The following is a 22,586-nucleotide window of genomic DNA, read 5'->3' on the forward strand; positions in this document are numbered from 1 at the left end:
CAATTTATTTAATTTTAAAAAATAAATAACATCCTTGGAAGTTCATAAAAATAATTTATTAAAAAATTGCGGAAATTTTTCAATAATGTTTATTTTAGTCTTAACATCACAAAATTCTAAGAGAACGCATCAACGCTGGTGTGCTAGGCTGCCCAACTATGTTTGAGAATAAAATTTGATACGATAATATAACGACAAGATAACACACGAATTTTTCAAGAGTAACAGTTAATCAATCTATCAAAAATATATATAATTCTGATATGAGGTAGATGCATCTGCACACATATATTTAATACAAATATTAAAAGATGTTTACAAATAGACATTTTTGGCTAATTTTATTTAGTTGTTGCAGCAACAAAATACATAATAGCTGTGTTCCCAAACCTGCAATATAGTACTATATTGTACTAGTTTTGCAATTGTTGCTAGAAAAGCGTTTCCTTACGCCGAAAAGTAGGAAAAATTGAAGGAAATTTAAGAGAGTTAAAACCAAAATGGCGTTCTCTTCTACTATTTTCTGCAAGACCAATTTGGCCTAGCACGAAATAGTAAATGTAGTAAATTATGAATTTGACATTTAATTGCCAGAGATATACAGTCCGAAATAAAGCATATGAAGGCTTCAACAAAAGGGACACACGCACAGACGCACACACATTTGCTTAAAAAAATAAGAAATTTAAAAATGGACACAGTTTTTTTACTCTCTTATGAATGAAGATGAATGGCTGGCAGAAGATTCAGATGAATATACTATGGAATGAAGACTTGGGTTGGTCACTCGTATCAAAATATCCAAAATATATTGGGCTTAAGACAAGTTTTGGGGCTCCACTTGGATCGCTTTGACATTTTTACAGTAAGTGATATGGGGAGAAATGCATACTTCCCGAGATATGGGCCTTGAAAGTTCGGAGAGTATGTTCTTTTAATTAGACGTATCATTTTAAAGGTTATGGTTTGTGTTATATAACTAGATGAAGAATATATTGCGTAGATATGTGTGAGCCTGTCCATATGTGAATGTCTTAGTCTTAAGTTCTCTAAAAAATACCCGGGCTACTTACGGTAATCATTTCAAAATGATCCGAATGGAGCCCCTAAACTTGACATGTTCCATATCTTGTTGTTCTAGTTGGCAAAATATCTACCAATTTCAATAGCATTAACATTATGGGAGCGTCCAGCCATGTAAGCCTTTCCGGGCTCGGAGTCGTCGGAAACTCCACTTCCAAATATTCGATAAGGCTTTCCTCTAAGTTATACAAATAAAAAAATAAACAAAAAATATTTTTGTTTTTTTTTTTTTTGTGCATTAGGTTTCTGTAGTCTTATTTTATTCGTAATACAAAAGCCTCCTGGGCCTATTTACTGTATTTAAAGCATTATTAAAAACCTGATAGTCTAAAATACATTTTTTTATTTACAACATTGGCTCCCCAGCCTAATTTATTTTAATTGTAATATTATTGCGAAGATAATAAAACACAAATAAACTAATTCTCCCAAAAATTTAAATAGAGTTTAAGTTTTAAACGAAACGCATTATTCGAATGTGAAAAAATTCGCAAATTCTAAAACCTCGCAACACGAACCACATACGATTTTTCATATAAGGAGCAATGAATTAATGGTATATTAATCTGTGGGTTTCTGCTAGAATGTGAAAAAGTAAACAACGCTCGTAACGATCTAGGTATTCCAGTTTTAATAATTCTATAGAAATAAGAAGTATTACGGAAATCGACAAATTTACGAAACGAAGTACCTAAAAAGTTGACAACAAACTCTGATATATGCTCACGAACTCTTACATTATAAACAAATCTAGCAATCATTTTTATTATGTGCTGTAATTTATGAAAATTATATTCCGAAGTTCCTGATATAACTTCCAATGCATATAACACATGTGGCATCATCAGTGAACAAGCAATTTTCGTCCTAACATGGAAAGGTAGATAAATACTGGTGGAATACAATTTACGTAACACTGAATAAATTTTTAATTTAATTATACCCTACACAACTATGTTGTCAGGGTATTATAGCTTTGTGCAGCCCCAGAAGTTTGTAACGCCGAGAAATATTGGTCCTAGACCCACCTTTAAGTATACCGATCGTCATATCTCGACTAGCTGAGTCGATCTAGACATGTGTGTCCGTCCGTCTGTCCATTATAATTTGTAAACACGATACAGGCCACAGTTATGGACCAATCTTCGTGAAATTTTGCATGTAGGATGTGTTCTGGCCATTGAAGACTCCTATTGTTTTTGGAAAAGATCGTTTAATATTTAGGGGATGAAATGGACCAAATACTTAATTTTTGTCGGTTTTTCAGGTCGCTCTACACCTTTTTCACATGTTATTCAAAACATAACAAATGTAATTCGAGAATTCCATTTGTTATTCATAACATACAATTTGCAATTCGAGAATTCCATTTGTTATTCATAACATACAATTTGCAATTCGAGAATTCCATTTAAAATTCGTAAAATTCCATTGGATATTCATAAAACTCCATTTGAAATTACTAAAATTCCATTTGAAATTTATAAAATTCCATTCAACTTTCAAATAAATTCAATTGAAATTCGTAAAATTTAATTTGAAATTAATGACATTTAATTTTAAATTGGAAAAATGTTATGGGAAACACCCAAAATATGTGTAACACATTAAGGTGGGTAATAATATATGTACATATTAATGTAATATACTTTATAATTTTATATACTTTACTTTATACTTTTTACTTTTATATATACTTTATACTTTTTTGCATCATGAACTTCAATGTATGTATTTAAATTTAATTTATATAGATTATTGACAGACCTTAATGTAGATTTTTATTCATTCATATATATATATATATATATATATATATTAGTTTGTTTGTTAATACTATTTTTCACTACATAAAAAACTTCTACCCCACTTATTGTTCAAATTATTTATTTTATTCGAATTTGAAATAAAATTTTAAGAATTTGAAATGAATTTTTACGAATTACAACTTAAATATTATGATTTACAAGTAAAATTTTATGAATTTCAAATTGAATTCATTGAATTTCAAATAAAAATATACAAATTACAAATGATATTCTTAAAAATTCAGATGGAATTTTTTGAATTACATATGAAAAGTTTAAAATTACAAATGAATTGTTGTGAATTACCGATTAAATACTCGAATTACAAGTGAAATGTTATGAATTGCAAATTGAATTTTCGAATTACAAATGAAATTCTCGAATTGCAATTGAAATGTTTGTAATAACATTTGAAAAAGGTGTAGAGGCCGCAATTATGCTCCGAACATAACGAAATTTTACATGGCGAAGGGGGTGGGGCCTAAGAATGAGCATGCCTGTTTTCATAAAGATCGGTCGATACTTAGCGGGTCAAATAGACCCCGACTTTTGTGTGAGCAAATATTGGAGGATATCAGCCGGTATTTTAAATTCAAATTGGTAAAAATTTATACACCAGGCCAGTAAAGTCCGGAGGGTAACAACCTCTAAACCCCAGAGTTACCGCGGGTAATATTTCTGGATAATTAATGGCTGGAAATTCTCCAGATGGGCGAATTAACGTCAATATCTTTCCATGAACTTGTAGGGTTGCCTTTCTTTTAAACAAAAAATTGTATTTTTATGTTGTAATAGCCTATTATGATTCTACTATATTTTCCGTTCTAACTTTTTACTGAAAAACTGAACCCACAAAACTAGTAAAATGTTTAACCAAATTTAAGAGAACACAAAACTAAATGGCGTTCTCTTTGTAAACTTTTTACTCGAGAAATTTGGTCGAGTAAAAATGGTAACAGGAATGCCTACTTCTGATTGTCTGTTGTCATGGTACAATTATGAAAGGTAACAGCAAATACCAGCTGATTTGATTAAACGTAATACTAGTGTCAATATGAATTTGACAAATTATGTTTTTAAAAATCACCCAACAGGAAAATTGGGAACGCATACAATTTGAAATTGTTCTTTTTTAATGTGTGCAATCTGCCTGTGGGAAATTCAATGAAGGAATTACTATTCCCAGCATTGTCATATGTGTTACACATATATATATGGCAATGGCTCAATTAAAGGATAAATGTGGAAGCGATAGAAATATAAATTTGATAGATTTTCATTCATGTTTTTCAATTTTTATTTTGAGGATTCGAAAATATTCCATTTTCAAAATAAAAATAATTTGATGATAATTTGTTTGTTTGTTTGTTTACATTTTTCTGTCAAATGAGTTGACACTAGTAGAACTTACAACAACAAATTTCCATGTGGTTGTTGTAATTTTTTTGTACAACAACACTTGCTGTTACCTTTTATTATTATACCATGGTCTGTTGTGTTGATTTTGAAATATTGCTATGTAATTTTGGCGTTTTTACATTTTTGAACTGGGAGAATAATTTTGACATTTTTCCCTTTTACTTGTTTTACCATGAAAAAAGTACTGGAACAGAACACTTTTAAATAATCCTTGTCATCACCATTCCTTACTGGATGCTCTTATTTTGTCTGAAAAAAAGCTTTTTTGCACTAAATCGTCATTGTTTTAAAACGCGACTATTGTACATAAGAGCCCAGTGAATGTCAAATAACGGCGTCACGGTCGAGAATAAATCGACAGCTAATAGTCGCCGTTGTCGTCAATTTATCTTTGACTTCGCTTTCTAGTCGGTGGTCGCAAATATTTCTTTTTTCGTGCAAAAAGTGTATATATTTGTTTAAAATAAACTTTTGAACATTGTTTTTAGTAAACTTTGACTAAAATGGGATCCTAAGGATAGTACTGAACGTGAATTGCAGGCTCAAAACATAAAGAATCAAATGGATTTTTAGAATTGAATGACGCTCTTTGAAAAAGGGGTGGAAATTTGTGGGTGGTCGACCAGATAAAGAAATGAATGAATTGGTTTAGTGGATGGATTGATAAACTTCTACAGAAGGAATTTTGTGATATTTTAATCGTCAAGAGTCTTTAAACACAAAAAAGGGAACAGCAGATCCAGCAAGGATGGGCACAATAGCATCTGTTCTTCAATGGCAATGCACAAATTGCAATGTTATCAATCCGACGGAATCCCTAAAATGTCTAAACTGTGGTTCAATGCGCAAGGTGTGTGATGGCACTCTAAAAAACAGCGATAACATAAATACTGAATTGGACAGTAAACATTCGACGGGAGGAGCAAGCGGTACCAAAGGACCGACGACACCGGGAGACAACAAGTCGCCATCAACATTGTGTAACAACAAACAGCCACAGATACCGCAGATAAATCCCAGTCCAGTTCCCCAGCAAACGGCAGCCGCACACCAGCCCCTTGATGCAGAGCGTGAGGATTCGTCGGCCAACAGGTTTGTATGCCTCCTTAACAGAGAATATTCTGAGACTCCTTTAAAGGTAGTGCCCCATCAGATTGAGGTTCTTTGGAAGAGGTCATTTGAAATTTGTATTTTGGATTTTACCTGGTCTGCCAACATATGTGTGTCGTCCTTTGTCCATATGTATGAGAGAGAAGTGTTCTGTGTGATTGTTCTCTCTGTTTGTATTTCTTTGTCGTCGTCGTCGTCGTTGGGGACTCGCTCGCTCGCATTCGTGGCTCTCGTTCAAGTAATGTGAAAAATCGATTCGAGTGCCAACAAACCTTTTTGTTTACACGACTTATTGATTTTTTCTTCTTGTTGGACAACAACAACAACAAATGAAAAGCTATTATACGAACAGAATTGTCAAAACGACTCTGCAAAGGACAGAGCCAGAAGAAAACATTCACATAAAGAGCAAACCAAATTTAAGTTTTAAATCGTCAGGCATGCTTGTTGGTCGGTCGTGCGTGTTTTCTTTTTTTTGGTTTGCGTTTGATTACTCGATGGTGAAGCATTTCCAATCGATCACTTTCCGTTTCAGTTAAAACATCGTTGTATATAATTTATTCTAATTGTAATTAATTATATTTGTAGTTAAACAAAAAATACTAATATATAATAACAGTGTACAAACAAATGTATCCCTATTGTGACACAAGGAATAATTAGCATTTTGAAAATACACGATTCAAAATAAAAGTGTTTGCATAACTCCAGGATTATAAACAAAAGAAGAAAAAACAAAACAACGACGAAAACATTGAACGTTCATATCAAACCTATCTCTGCAACTTTTATTTATTTTGCAACCCAAATAAATCAAAGAAATAAACAAGGTAGGTCGTTCGACATATTCGAGTGTATTGCGTTAACTAACAACAAACGTCCTTGAATTTTCACGTCATCGTTTATTAGATATTATGGGAAAACCCAATTAAAACGTGTGCAAATTTGGAGGTGAATGTCAAAAATTTTGTCATATTTAAATCATTAAATGATTTACAACAAAAGGAAGCAGTGTTTTTTCTTAATTAATTTATTTGCATTGAAGTCATAATTCTCATATGTAGATAGGTTGTCAATGTATGTGCAATGTTGTATGTATAATAAGCACTCTTGAATGAACTTCTTTTATATTCGTGCTGTGGTGGGACTATTATATAAATGACTGGCACACTTTTTGCCAACAAAAATATTTGTCAAGGAAACATTTAAAACCAATTTTATAAACATTTGAAAGTATTTAACCACATACCAACACTAAAAGTCTTAGCAAAATTAAATGTTTCATCATTTGGAGTTGTAGATATTTCTGGGACCTTTTTTTGGCCTTATTGCCTAGGTTACCATTCTCGTAAATAAATTAAAATGTTTTGTGAAAAGACAATGAAATTTGATTAAACTTCCTCCATCTATTTTTACTGTTTCTACGTTTAAATGTCAAATAAATATACAAAGGTTCATATTTAACTTTTATTTATTATATAGAATAGGGTAAGTGTGCCAGTCGTCGGCACTTTAAGGAGTTGTGTATTTTAAGGCCAGTGAGGCCTGTGGTGCGCTCTAGAAATGAAAAGAAAGTTAGAATTAGGAAAGTTAGTTTAAGGATATTGGGTTTAATCTCCCTATGAATCTAGGAATTTTGTGTTTTTTTTTTTTTTTTTTTTTTTTTTGAATTTCTTTGGTCTTCTCCATTCACACCCCTACAGTTAGTCTGTGAATAGTGTCATATCCCAAGAATTGTTTTCGAAGGTCTGTAAATGCTAATAAGTTAGATTGATTTTTTTGGAAAATGGTTTAAATATAGAATTTATATACAAAGGTTCATAGTTAACTTTTATTTATTATATAGAATAGGGTAAGTGTGCCAGTCGTCGGCAATTTAAGGAGTTGTGTATTTTAAGGCCAGTGAGGCCTGTGGTGCGCTCTAGAAATGAAATGAAAGTTAGAATTAGGAAAGTTAGTTTAAGGATATTGGGTTTAATCTCCCTATGAATCTAGGAATTTTGTGTTTTTTTTTAATTTCTTCGATCTTCTCCATTCACACCCCTACAGTTAGTCTGTGAATAGTGTCATATCCCAAGAATTGTTTTCGAAGGTCTGTAAATGCTGGACATTGGCACAGGAAATGTTCAGCATTTCAATGTTTTCCCCACACGCTCTGCAGCTGCTGCTACCCTCGCATCCAATCTTCTGCAGATGTGCCTTAAGGCTGATGTTTCCCGTTTTTTGTTTAGCATTAGGATTTGGTTAGTTTTGTCTTCATTTGGATCAACCCTTTATACATCTGATCTAGATCTGACTGTTTTGGATGATATTGCCTTCATAGCTTGTTTGCTATCCGTAATTATACTTGTTGTATTTTGTCCTATAAAAATATTAAAATTATACATTTTGTTGCCGAATTTAGGAAATGTTTATGCAATGGTTAACATATGTATTCACTTTGTAGAAAGATTTGAGAAAACATGTCTACTATTGTGAAAACCATTCAAACCTGATTTTTTAATATATATGAATCGGACTTTAGTAGACTCTTTTAACTTTTTGTCCAATTTTTAGTTTATAATTATTAAAAAATTCTTATTTTAGTAGATGAATAACTTAACTATAAAATTTAACCCAAAAGCTTTAGCTACAGCTTCAATTTCCTAAAAAAAATGTAAATTTAAAAATTTCAATCGTTCCCCCCGAACCTTAAGGAAATATCATGGCATAATAATAAAGGTAACTGCAAGTGTTGTTGTACAACAAACGATACAACAACCACATGGAAATTTGTTTTTGTAAGTTATACTAGTGTCAACATCATTTGACAGAAAAATGGAAATAAAATAAAAAGAAAATCTATCAAATTTATATTTCTATAGCTTCAATTTTCCTGTTGGGTGATTTTTAAAAACATAATTTGTCAAATTCATATTGACACTAGTATTACGTTAGAATCAAATAAGCTGGGACTTGCTGTTACCTTTTATAATTGTACCATGAGGAAATATAAAAAGTTTAAATAAAATGATTCATACCTAACAGTACATACTGAAAGTATTTTTGTTGTATTTTTTCGGCATTATGTGTTCTTTCGGCTCTTGTACATTTGTTTATTTCTTATCTACATCACTTCTAATCTGAAAATAACAACATACATATACAAATAATGGTATTAAATATTTATTTACTTATTTAATGTATAATACAATGGAATTTTAAATTGCAGGACTGAATACAAACGCGTCTATAAGTCATTACTTAGAGGTTGCCTCAAGCGACCGCAACGCAATCAACAAAATTTGCCGGCAAACTGCGTAGACTGTGAGAATACACGAAAATACGTAAAGAATTCCATAGAACTGTTTCATCATTTTTCGAATCCCTCCCTCAATCGTCGTTGGATATGCGACAAATGTGACACGGACAACAATTCAGTAACCTGGCATTGTTTGATCTGCGACACAGTTAGCTATTTAGCGCCCATATATAAGGAAACACTTAACCATCGAAAATTGCCAAATTGTAAACAATCAAGTTTTGATAGCGGCCAAAATCTTGACGGAAAATCAAAGCGAAATGACAAGAGGACACCATATTTTCGTCGGACACAAAGCTTAACATCGGAAAAGGCATTTTCATGTCGCAGTTGTCACATATGCTTTGTCAATACTCGTAAAGATATTTTCAACTTACCCGAAACCTTTATGCATAAATATTCTTCCGCCAGTGGAGCTTCTAGCTCAAACGAATTATTTGGTGAGCAAGTTTATGCACATAATATACTTTACTTTTGTTTTTGTTTGTAATCTTTGTTGTTGGCATATTTGTTTTCTATTAGTTTTATATTGGGATCCTTAAAAGAACATTAAATAATGTAAAAATTACATTTATTATAGCTATTTATTAAACAACAAATTCCCGTTTCTGTAATTCCCCTTTCCATTGTTGTTATTTAATTGTTGTCCCTGTAGTAAGTTCTGAGTCATTTGATAACAATAATTCATTGATTGATGGTTCATTGATTACAAACGTAATGTTGATGGATAATGACTAAATAAAAGTAATATTTCTGGTATTGATAGCAGTAATGAAGAATATAATATTATAGTTGCTGTAATAGATGACAATTACAATTGTTGTAATAAATGATAATTGCAATTAACCAAAGAAGTACAACAACTCACGATATTGTTTATCAATTTCACAAAGAATTCAAATTACTTTTTCGTAGACACTTGTAAAAAAGTTATTTATTTTGAACAAAATTTTAAAGATATTGAGACTACAAGAAGCTAGAAGAAAATAATTTATATTGAATGTGTGCTTTTTATAGAGTTATGCTGTTTTTCGAATTATATCTAATGGCTGGATTGAATGCAAAGTATTTATGTAAAAATACATTATACACGAATATACACGAATTTTTAATGTTGGTTAGGCAATACTAACAAACAATTTGTGAGGGTTTAATAACCGGCGTTCCTGCCCATTTCGTCCTCTAGAAAATACTGAAAATGTGTTAATTCCTGTGCACTATTATAATAATGTCAATTTATTTCTCATTACCCTAAATATTACGTTATTTGTGGTGTATCTATTACTTTTAATTGGTTAATATGTCCATAAAAATGGTGACCATACAACAATTATGTTAGAACCTTTAAAATATTTAAACTAGTGCTGGAAAAAATAAGTTTCCTTACCAGTAAGAACTCGGAATTACACATAGAAGCCAATTAGTTTTTACCACACCATTATATGGGTTTATACCAACGTGGGGCAGGGGTTTGCTCACACACATATATTGGTAATTTTTGAAAATATAATTTTCTATCAAGTAAGATTATATTATATTCCAGTCAAACGAATGGACAAATGTTTGCAAAATTACAAAGATTTTAATTTTAAAACCTAAAAATATTTAAATAACAATAACATTTTTTGAATTGTTGTTAGGCCCTAACGACAGATATAAAGAAGTTACGGCAATTTTAAATTTTTAAGCAGTTGAAATAATTAAAAAAATGTCCGTAATTTACTTGTCGTCCATCTTCTATCAAATACAAGACAATACCAATCAATCCCTTCCTTGTAGGGTTTTATGCTTCGAAAATTAAATATGTTTCTACATGTTTTTCTTATTGTTTTTTTTTTTCATGTTCTCAATATATCTAAAAATAACCAAACATATTATATAGAACAAACATATAGTCATATATACACTATTATTGTAATCTCTCACTCAATACTTTAGGAAGAACATTCGAACAACTGCCACCATTACAACAACAATCATCAAGACGTTTGAATCAATTGGTTGGCGGTAAGGATACAATTTGTCGAAAGCACAACCAAACACATAATCAGAATCAGAATCGTGAGGCAAAGTGTAACTTTACCATAACGACATTGTCGCGTACAAATAAAGTAGACGATTCCAGCAAGAAATTTACCATTCCACGCAACAGTGTATTTATTGCAGTCAATGATTGCTGGGCGACACAAGACTCCGAAACCACATCTAACGTTCATAGTCAAACGCTTGCTGCCGGTGGTAATGGCGCTGGCGGTGGGGGACTAGGTAGCGATGAAAGGCAGCGATATCGCCAGCCGGTGATGAAGGCAGAGTCTCTGCCTCAATATTGCGATAGAAACGACAGCATTGAACGTAAGCCCGTTCAACGGCGCAGCTCAAATGATACTGGCACCAGCACAGGTATCTGCTATGCCACATTCAGCAAGGGCATGTACAAGTCACAACATATATATGAAAATGATTGCATTATACAGAGACCCTCGATTGTTGGTCGAGGGGCTTGTGGGACTGTTGTTGATACTGACGATAATACAACTGCCACGAATGCTACGGCTCCAAATCATCCCCTCTATGCTGTGGTCAATAAGAATAACAAATCAAAAAATAAACAATCAAATGAATTAGCCGGTCTAGCCGTTCAACAACAACAGCAGCAGCAGCAGCCGCACATTTTAAGCGATCTGCAGGCAAAGGCAGTAGCAACGGCCACCGCGGCAATAACGACGCATTTATTGAATAACAACAACAACCATAACTACAACAATGGTCATAACAGTAGTAGTGGCAATGTCAAATTGAGAGGAAATACCAGCCACCCTTCCAGTTCTTCGAATTCTTCCGCTTGCAGTACATCCGACATCATGGGTAATATGTTGCATGCCGATGCAACAATTTTGGATGCCAATGGTGGCAGTGGTGCAGTAGGTGGCGGCAGCGGTCTTCGTCTAGATCATCAACATCATCACAATCAGGGACAGACAGTCAACAAAGCAACCCAGCACACACATGCCACCAATAAATTTGATCCGATTCTGACGACAACGACAATTACCGCAGACGCCTTAAAAGGCGATAGCAATGCTGAACACTCCATATATGCTAAAGTGTGGAAGGGTCCCCGTAAGACCAGTGAATCAAAAATGTATGCCAACCACTGTTGTTTATATTGGAATATATTCTTAACAAATTAACTCCTTTTTGTTTACCTTCGTTTTTATTCTCTGTATAATTTTGTAAATCCCACTAAAATTCAAAAGAAGGGACACGAATAAATTTAATATTAATTTAGCTATTCATATTGTTTTTTTGTTTTATTTACTTATATTCTTTAAAGACATCTTGATTTTTACTTACACATTTTTAATACACACCCACCGACTCACACACCAAAAACTCTGCACAACAATTGGCTATTGTGTTTATTAGTTCTAACTTTAATTTCTAAAATATATGACGTTGAGATTTTACATGATTTCAATTAAAATTTATTAACCGCCGGGATCTTTTTTTAGATCTAATGTCCCAGCCGCTTCGAATCGTGGAGGAGATAATATCGGCACTTCAATGGCAGCTACACGTACTGACAATAATTCAATTCCAAATTCTCGTAGAATGTGGACTTGTACAAACTGTTCCTATGCCTATAATCGTATGTGGACTGAGCGTTGCGAAATCTGTGAAAATCTGCGTACTCAACCATCTCTGACACAGCCCAATTTAATAACGGTTACCAAAACTGATATTCACACGACTGGTATGTAATGCTGTACATATATACATTTATATCGAAATCGCATTAAGTTCACCGCACCTAACTTTTCATATATAACCACTTGTGTTCCATTTCAGATAACTTACCAAGATCTAATGATCCAATTCCAATTGCTGCCACGTGGACTTGCAAGAAATGTACACTGGTCAATTCCATTAAAGATCATGCATGTGTTGTCTGTGGTGGCTCGAAATTGAAAAGTATATCCTCTGTTGAGGATATGACACTGCGTAAGGGAGAATTTTGGACTTGTTCACAGTGCACGTTGAAAAACTCACTGGCAACGGGAGTGTGTAGTGCTTGCAAGGCTGTTCGAACACTGCCCATCGAAAGTGACCGAGATCGTATGGTGTGTCCGATTCCCGAAGGTAATAAAATCGTTAATATTTTTTTAAAAAAGTGTGTTTGACTAAAATGTTGGTACTTCGACAGAAATTCATCGCAGTGTTAACCAAAGCGGAGGTGGAGGAGGAGGTAGTGTATTCATTCCCGATGCAATATCACCTGGTATTGGTCCACATCATCGGACTTCTGCGGCAAATGTTACACCAACATCAAATTTACAATTACCGCCAATACGCACGTCGAGAAGTCCCTCTCCGCGACAAAATCGTTCCTCATCTGGGGCCATTCCAAAGAGACATAGTACCGGCGGTTCTGGTGGAATTATATCGTCACGTAACACCACTGTAGTGTCTTCCACTAGCAACAATATCATCAGCAGTTCTAGTCAACAGCAACAACAACGGCACAGTTCGAGCGGAACTGGCAGTGGGACCGTAAAAACCTGGCAATGCCCTGCATGCACCTACGACAATTGTTCCGCATCGGTCGTCTGTGAAATGTGCTCCAGCCCCAGAGGATTGGTGAATAATATAACGAAAATGGCACTGCTGCATAAAACTAATCGGCATTCCGCCGAACTGCAACAGGAGAGTAAGTTAATGGAAAATCTGCGACGAATTGAGGAGGCCGAGGCGTTGCATAAATGGGAAAATATAATTCAGTACTGCCGCGACAATAATGAACTCTTTGTCGATGACTCCTTTCCCCCGGCGCCGAAGAGCCTGTACTATAATCCGCAGCAAAGTCTCGCAGAGGGTAACCCGGTTGTACAGTGGAGAAGGCCACATGAAATCAACTGCGACGGAGGTGCCTTTCCACCTTGGGCAGTATTCCGCACACCCTTGCCCTCCGATATATGTCAGGGTGTTTTGGGAAATTGTTGGCTTTTAAGCGCACTGGCTGTGCTAGCAGAACGCGAAGATCTAGTGAGGGAAGTTTTAGTTACCAAGGAGATTTGTCCCCAGGGAGCGTATCAAGTTCGATTGTGTAAAGACGGAAAGTGGACGACGGTATTAGTCGATGATTTGTTACCATGCGACAAGCGTGGTCATCTAGTTTATTCCCAAGCAAAACGGAAACAGCTGTGGGTGCCTCTAATTGAGAAGGCAGTGGCCAAAATTCACGGCTGCTACGAAGCTCTAGTTTCGGGCAGAGCCATAGAGGGTTTGGCCACCTTGACAGGAGCACCTTGTGAAAGTATACCGTTGCAGGCTAGTTCGTTGCCAATGCCCAGTGAGGACGAACTGGACAAAGATCTCATTTGGGCTCAGCTCTTGAGTTCGCGAGGGGTACGTTTCCTAATGGGTGCCAGTTGCGGTGGAGGCAATATGAAGGTTGACGAAGACGAATATCATCGAAAGGGCCTAAGACCACGGCACGCGTACTCAGTTCTTGACGTCAAAGATATTCATGGTCATCGACTTTTGAAACTGCGAAATCCCTGGGGACATTTTTCATGGCGTGGAGATTGGTCTGACGATTCAAACCTTTGGACTGATGAATTGCGTGAAGCCTTAATGCCGCACGGAGCATCTGAGGGTGTATTCTGGATATCATTCGAAGATGTTCTGAACTATTTTGACTGCATAGACATTTGTAAAGTACGTTCTGGCTGGAATGAAGTACGGCTAAAGGTAAGTTGTACGAGAAGTACATGACGCGTTCATGTGAGTAATAATCCATACGCAATTTTAGGGTACGCTTCAGCCGCTATGTTCTATGTCATGTGTTCTCCTTACTGTTCTGGAACCAACTGAAGCCGAATTCACTCTATTCCAAGAGGGACAACGAAACTCAGAGAAGTCACAACGTTCTCAGCTGGACTTGTGTGTGGTGATTTTTCGCACACGTTCTCCAGCGTCTCCCGAAATTGGCCGCCTGGTGGAACACAGTAAACGTCAGGTAATTGTTATTTATTGTGTGTGGCCTTCCATTTAAACCCTAACCCAACACACTGATGCTTTACATGCAGGTTCGCGGATTTGTTGGCTGCCATAAAATGTTGGAACGTGATATTTATTTACTAGTTTGTTTAGCATTTAATCACTGGCACACCGGTATCGAAGATCCTCATCAATACCCTCGTTGTATTTTAGCTATACATAGCTCGAAACGTTTGCTTGTAGAACAGATAACGCCCCCACCACATCTATTGGCAGATGCCATCATTAGTTTAACATTGACAAAGGGACAGCGCCATGAAGGCAGAGAGGGCATGACTGCTTATTATTTAACAAAGGTAAACAATGTCACTACAGCATACTTTCAGAATCAACATAAAAATTGTTTTTTATATTCAGGGTTGGGCCGGCTTGGTGGTAATGGTTGAAAACCGACATGAAAACAAATGGATTCATGTTAAATGCGACTGTCAGGAGAGTTACAATGTTGTTTCCACCAGAGGCGAATTGAAAACCGTTGACTCAGTTCCGCCACTTCAAAGGTAAAGACTAATTTCGAAATAGTAACATCAGTTAAAGATCAATTGTCCTGTTTTTGTACTTTTAGGCAAGTTATTATCGTTCTGACACAGCTGGAAGGTAGTGGAGGATTCAGCATTGCCCACCGTCTAACACATCGCTTGGCAAACTCGAGAGGTCTCCATGACTGGGGTCCACCGGGAGCAACACATTGTCCACCAATTGAAAATGTGCACGGTCTGCATGCTCCGCGTTTGATCACATAAAGCGTCAGTCACCTCACTTCTGTTGAAATGATCATTTCACAACATCTAGTCGATAACGCCAATGCTCACATCACTCCAATATCCCTATATCCCGCCCATGTCCACTCATCCATCATATTTTGCAAGAATAACCAAAAAAAACACAATGAACAACTACATGGTAATGCAAGTAATTAGTGTATGTATTTGATTATAATTATTAAATGTAGGTATATTATGCTATATGGTATGATTATTATTATTATCATTTGAAAGTGTTTCAGTTCGTCTAAATATTAATAAAGAAAGTTGTAAGTACATTATCTTAAGTACGTATTCTACAAATTATAACTGAGTGTTTTATTTATTTTTTTTATTCGACGTTCCCACGCCTCTCATTCCCACCCCTGCCGACCGAGGGGGCGACCTCCCCTTACGTAGGGATCGCGTACACACCATGATCCGAATCATGATGGGATTTGAGAGTGGAATAGAAAAACCAGCTACAGAATCTACTTCAACAGCCAGTTTGTTATTAAGTTTTACTACTCATTTAAAAATACGATAATATTAGATTTTATTTGTTCTACGCTCAAGCAAAAATCTACATTAGAGTATACAGAGTTAAAGTCAATACACATTTTACTAAGAGGATCTCCCATAGAGTAATTCGTGCGGTGGAAGTCTACATATAACAGTTGATAGTGTCTACTAGATCGGACAGGAACATTTATTCTAATATAAGAAATTAGGAAATCCGAAGGTATATTACCATTTAATATTGTTACGAAAATAACTTTAGATTTAAGATGAATTCCGTTAATTTAAGAATTTGAATTGTAACGTAAATTTCTACTACGCAGTTTATTCGAATAACTTCACAACAACAACTACTGTATAGATTTTTCTACATCCTTCCATTTCCTCTTCCATTTTCTATTTTGTTATTGTCGTACAATTCTTGTTAAACGTCATCATTGATGATCGCTTAATTCCTCTTTCTTTGTTACCCCCTCGCCAATGTATGTGTTGTTGTTATTGTTTACTCAATGTAAGTTTGTATGTGTTGTTGTTATTGTTCACTCAATGTAAGTTTGTATGTGTTGTTGTTATTGTTCACTCAATGTAAGTTTGTATGTGTGTTGCATTGGTAGATTGTTCGTGATCTAGGTGTTACCAGATCGTCTAGAAACTTCTGTAGCGACAAGCAAGGCTCATATAAATAGGGGAAATGGAAAGGCAGTTAGTCAGTTGTGAATCAGATCGCGAATTGAAACCGTCGTGTAAAGTAAAGTGCAAAGTAAAGTTGTGTGAATAAAGTCATTGTAATAATCGTAATCTGAAAGAACCCGCGTTTTATTTGATACGAACTGTGTCGGGAAATAAACGTCTACACGGGATTTAGTAAAATCCAAGAACGTAACAATATTCTTAGTACCATCATAGTATTCAACATAATACGTCTACTTTTCAATGTAGGCAAACGAATTAATTTTAACCTGCTAGTATAAGATGGCAACACAAAACTACTATTCAAATGTAATCCTCTCAGTGCAAAAAGTAAAAATTGTTTCTTCACGGATTCGATTTTATCGGAATATATTGCATATTGGGGATCCCATACAACAGAACCATATTCTAAAATAGGTCTAACAAGAGACGTAAATAGTTGTTTCGTTATATATGGATCCGAGAATTCTTTGGCCCACCGTTTTATAAATCCTAAGACACCATAGGCTTTATTTACCATAGATATAACATGATTGTTAAAATTTAATTTTGGATCCATTAAAATACCAAGATCAACGAAAGAATCTACAGTTGATAAAACCGAGCCATTAATATAGTAATGTTTTATCGAGAAAGAATTTCTAGAAAAACAAATATGTTTACATTTATTTAAATTCAAGTCCATACAATTTAGGCTGCACCATTGAAATAGACTATTTAAATCATGCTGGAGTAAATCAGCTTGCTTTTCAGAATGATGGGTAATGAACAACTTGACATCGTCTGCATACATTAACAATTTGGAATGCGATACAGAATTTGGCAAATCATTTACAAACAATAGAAACAGAATCGGGCCTAGGTGACTTCCTTGCGGAACACCTGATGGAACATTAATCGATGTTGAAAGACATCCCTCAAACAAAACTAGTTGTGTCCTATTTTGTAAGTAAGATGAAATCCAATTTACCAAATTTATACTAAAGCCAATATGATTTAATTTATAAAGTAGAAGTTTATGGTTAACTCTATCAAAAGCTTTACTAAAGTCTGTATAAATTGTATCAGTTTGTTTACGCTGAACAAATCCCTTTATCACAGTAGAAGTAAAGTGTATAAAATTGGTAATAGTTGAAAGACCACTACGAAAACCATGTTGATATGGACTTAACAAGGGTTGAATTCTGTGGGAAATAACGGTAGTAATTAACTTTTCGAACAATTTTGGAATAGCACTTAATTTTGCAATTCCTCTATAATTCGAAACATTTGTTAGACTACCAGACTTGTGTAAGGGTATTATATAAGACTTCTTCCAACAAGTAGGAACATAACCATATTTAAGGGAATAATTAAATAATAACGTTAGAGGTAATGCTAATGTATCTGAACAATTCTTTAGAATTATGCTGGGTATACCATCAGGGCCTGGACATTTAATAGGTTTTAAACTGCGTAGATTTTTGGATACCTCTCGACTTTGCAAGAAGGGCATAAATATTTGATCTATCTTTGATAGTTCATAAGGATATGGGTCTTTAACCTGATAAGTAGTACTAGAATAAGTCGTGGCAAAAAAATTTGCAAAACATTCTGCAATTTCGGAGTTTTTCGAAAATTCTTGGTTATTGTGTTTTAAAATTGTAGGCTTAGAAGAAACTTTTCTTTTTAGATTAACAAATTCATAAAATGATTTTGGATTGGATTTAAAATTATCCTTAATCTTGTTAAGATAAAGATTATACAACCTTCGGGATTCTATTGTATATTTTGATCTAGCATCAGAATAGTTAGCATAGTCTATAGATTTTTTATATTTTTTAAAAAGTTTATTTTTTGAGTTTTTTATACTTGACAATTCGCGTGTATTTCATGGATGTCTATCAGAGCTTCTAGTTCTAACAGTAGGAACACATTCAGAAATAAATTTGTTTAGAGTAACACAAAAAGTATATATTGTAAACTCGAGATCAATAGGGCTCTTACAAAGACATATAGAGGTCCAATTTACAGATGAGATAAGTGAGTTGAGTTTGCAAAAGTTCGTTTTTTTATAGTTAAAAGTAGTTTTTAATGAGTTTAACGAATTGTCAGAAGTTAAATAATCATGTATCATGGATATACATAAAGTTGGGTGATAATTATCTTCAGGAATACAAATAGGAGGTATTCTAACTAATTCAAAATATGGAGTATGATTTACGAAGACTAGGTCAAGGATTTTCTCACGATTATTTACTATATTATTTATTTGTTGGAGATTAATGTCACAAAATAGATTAATAATTTCAGAAGTAAATTGATTTAAATTTATATCAGATGTCAATGCAGTAAGAGCTTCTGACTCTGGCAATGAAAGCCACTTCACAGATGGCATATTAAAATCGCCAAGAACTAATATTCGGTCCGAATCATTCATTTTATTAATTATGGATTGTATTGCTAATATATGCTGATTATAGATATCAAGCTGCGATGAAGGAGGAATATATGAACAAGTGACGAATAATTTATATTTGCCCAATTCAATGGATATATGAGGGAGCAAATGATGACAGTCGACATAATAAATGCTATTTTTAGACAAATTAACATGCGAACGAACTGCGGAACGAAATTTCAACAATTTGGGTCAAAAGAGTGAGCTGCGACAAGATTCATTGCTACAAAATATAATAAATACAAATTAGTGAAGAGTCTCCCAGTTACAAATCTCGAATAAGTAATTTTTGAATGCTTGTGAGCAAATATCATCGAATTAAGGAACATTTAAAGACAATAGTTTAAAAAGGAAATCTAGAGAAAAATATATGAAATTAATTTCTACATCGGAAGAGGATAATAAAATACGATTGTATCTATGTATTGTTATTTTAAATTTATTTTCAAAAGATTTAAAAAATAATGCATACAAAAGTTACGCACAGTGAATCAGAGTCAAAATTATCTCACTTAGGGAAGTTGGCATTCCTGATACCCTGACATGTTGGATAGATAAAATGCTTAACAGCAGGATTATAAATTCAAGTGTGTGGGATGCAAAAATCAGGAAAACGGTAACTAGAGGCACACCTCAAGGAGGGGTGCTTTCGCCGTTACTATGGCTACTGGTTATTAATATCATATTAAGGGAATTCGACGGGATAGGTATCAAAGTTGTAGCTTATGCGGACGACGTGGTGCTATTGATCTCCGGAAAATTTCCGTCTACGAACTCTGAGCTTATGCAAAGAGCCTTACTGACGCTGTCACGCTGGGCCAGGGCAAATGGTCTTGCTGTAAATCCAACGAAGACGGAACTGATAATGTTTCACCTATCCCCCGAAGCAAAGTACCTCGGCACAATCCTGGACTGTCAACTACGATGGAAAAGGAACGTTGAGGAGCGAGCGAAGAGAGGAATGATTGCACTCTATGCATGCAAGAACTCCATTGGGAAAAGCTGGGGGCTAAAACCATCGACTATACACTGGATGTATAACACTGTGGTGAAGCCCATCTTGTCCTATGGCTCTCTTGTTTGGTGGAACTGTCTGAGCCTCAAGTCGACATCTAGTAAATTATACAAGGTACAAAGAGCCGCCGCGATTTTAGTTACAGGAGCCAGAAGGAGTACGCCACAAGCAGCTTTGAACGCAATGCTGGATTTCAAGCCTTTGGGCCTCAGCATTAAGTGTCACGCTGCGCGTAGCGCCCTACGGCTGCATGAACAAAAACTCTGGCGGAACTGTACATTTGGGCATAGTAGTGTTCTGAATGAACCAGGTATAGCTTTGGACCAACGCATTAAACTAAGCTACTATATATCACCAATCCTTAGATTTGACGATGTAGATGTCGTAATTCCTAGTAGAGACGACTGGAAACGAAGTAACCCTCCTCTGGACGGTCTGGCTTTCTATACAGACGGATCCAAGATGGAAGAAGGCACTGGGGCAGGCGTCTACTGTGAAAGGTTAGGCCTTGAGTTAACCTACAAGCTGGATAGCAAATGCAGTGTTTTCAAACTGAAATCTTCGCGATCTGGAAGGCAGCGGAATTGATAAAAAGTCTGGATGCTGAGGTCGTTGAACCGGTGATTATCTTTGTGGAAGCGGCTCTTAAAGCCATCAAATCTTGTCACATCAAATCCGAAGCCGTCCTCAAGTGTAGAGCAGCTCTGGAAGAACTTAACCGTAGCTATCGGTTGTGTTGGGTACCAGGACATTGTGACATTTTGGGTAATGAAAGAGCGGACGAACTAGCTAGACGAGGATCTCAATCCACCGATCTAGAAACTGATGACTCAATCAAACCACCTTTTATAGGAATTTTGAGGCATTCTTTCACGAAACAGCCTGTGAACTTTGGCACAACGAACCTAGGTGCAACGTGTCAAGATCCATTTGGCCGACTCTGTCTACCAAAAGAACGCGTTCACTATTGAACCTGAGTAAAGCCGAAATTAGAGTGGTGACAGGAATCATCACTGGTCACTGCAACATCAGGGCCTTTACTAGTAAATGGGATCTCGATGCAATTGATTACTGTAGACTCTGTGTTGACGAGGAGGAGACGGAGACAATTAAGCATCTCCTGTGCCAGTGCCCAGCCCTGGCTTACAGGCGGCACAGACTAATGGGTGCTCATTTTCTACCTAGTCTCAGCCTCTTCTCAACAACCGAACCTGCTCTAATCTACAGCATAATTAGAAACATAAAGTGGTTAGGAGCAAACAGCCTTGGCACGTAACACTTTTCTGTCTGACTCATAGGACCATCGACCTTCACTCTTAACTCCTTTAATTCACAAATCTTCTCTCCCCTACAGATCTATCTCTTGTCTCTTCACTTCGCTGTATCTCTTCTTGTGGATGATCACAACGGACCTAACCGGTCTCAGAGTGTTGCAGTCATACACGTGACTGCACATCCCCAAACCTAACCTAGGTTTTTGATAATATAAATTTCATAAGTGCATGTTAATCAATGAATTAAATTCAAGATAAAAGATTTTTTAACAATGGGATTTGTGGGTGGTTAATACTTAGTATGATATACTTTTTTATCTTTTGCATAAAAAAGTATATCAACTTTGCCAGCGTATTTGAATCACTTTTTTACAATTATTTCTATTCCCGAACGATTGTGTTAGGGATCTTGTGAACTTGTGTTTGGGATAATTATCTGGATAAAATTGAAATGTTGTCCCCAATGCCTATAGTTAAGCACGACTTTTCAAATTATCTTTTAGAATGTTTAAATAATGTGTCTTAATCATAATTCAATAAAAACGAGATTTCATACTCCGGCACTGCCCCATACCACTGCAGAGGCTCCTCCGTGTTTTACGGAGGATTTTGGCTAATTATTTCATTATTTTTAAGTTAGGATATATAAAAGAATTACATTTTATTAATTTAATTTTTTCTGTGACTCACTGTAGAAGCACAAGCAATCTATAAGTCCCTATTTAGATTAGGCAAGATTACTTGCGGCAATTTCTTTTTTTTTTTTTTTTTGTAGGAGAGAGGTGCAAGGGGAATGGAAATGGAAAAAATCTTCACAAAATGTCAAAATAAAAACAAATATTTTGAAACCTGACCATCTGTCAAATTTTATCTAGTATTATTTTTCATAGTTGGCAACATTGCAAGTCAAATTCAAGTTGAAATTTTTGACTTTGATAGTTAATAGGATAGTCAGCTGCGCTAAATGGAGTACCTATTTATTGTGGCAAGGTGTCGTTCATGGCCAAGTAATAAAGGGCTAAACAGAATGTTCGCGTTGAGCGTTTTTTGTTATCGCGTTAAGGGCTAAACAGAATGTTCGCGTTGAGCGTTTTTTGTTATCGCGTTAACGCAGGCAAAAAGTT

General features: G+C 35.2%; 2 protein-coding genes across 2 annotated transcripts in view; one reads left to right on the forward strand and one right to left on the reverse strand.

Moving 5' to 3' along the window:
* The window catches only part of LOC133328321 (protein ultraspiracle), a 163,650-nt gene that overhangs the window by 128,108 nt on the left and 12,956 nt on the right, over window positions 1-22,586 (reverse strand). The window lies entirely within an intron of this gene.
* Window positions 5,059-15,533, forward strand: LOC133328333 (calpain-D). The gene is made up of 10 exons (XM_061536903.1): window positions 5,059-5,402; window positions 8,626-9,161; window positions 10,660-11,863; window positions 12,234-12,475; window positions 12,571-12,861; window positions 12,926-14,472; window positions 14,534-14,740; window positions 14,811-15,077; window positions 15,139-15,281; window positions 15,347-15,533. Exons 1-10 carry the CDS (start codon window positions 5,059-5,061, stop codon window positions 15,522-15,524), a joined length of 4,959 nt encoding a protein of 1,652 aa, XP_061392887.1. The 3' UTR covers window positions 15,525-15,533.

Source organism: Musca vetustissima, unplaced genomic scaffold (assembly GCF_032173495.1).
Source record: "Musca vetustissima isolate MV318-11 ecotype Yass unplaced genomic scaffold, APGP_CSIRO_Mvet_v1 utg4332, whole genome shotgun sequence".
Taxonomy (NCBI): Eukaryota; Metazoa; Arthropoda; class Insecta; order Diptera; family Muscidae; genus Musca; species Musca vetustissima.

Bases quoted from the DNA above. Each gene is read 5' to 3' on its own strand.
- LOC133328333 (XM_061536903.1), top strand. From the start codon at position 5,059: ATGGGCACAATAGCATCTGTTCTTCAATGGCAATGCACAAATTGCAAT. The intron at 5,403-8,625 runs GTTTGTATGCCT...TGGAATTTTAAA, and splicing joins GAGGATTCGTCGGCCAACAG to TTGCAGGACTGAATACAAAC. The intron at 14,741-14,810 runs GTAATTGTTATT...CTTTACATGCAG, and splicing joins TGGAACACAGTAAACGTCAG to GTTCGCGGATTTGTTGGCTG.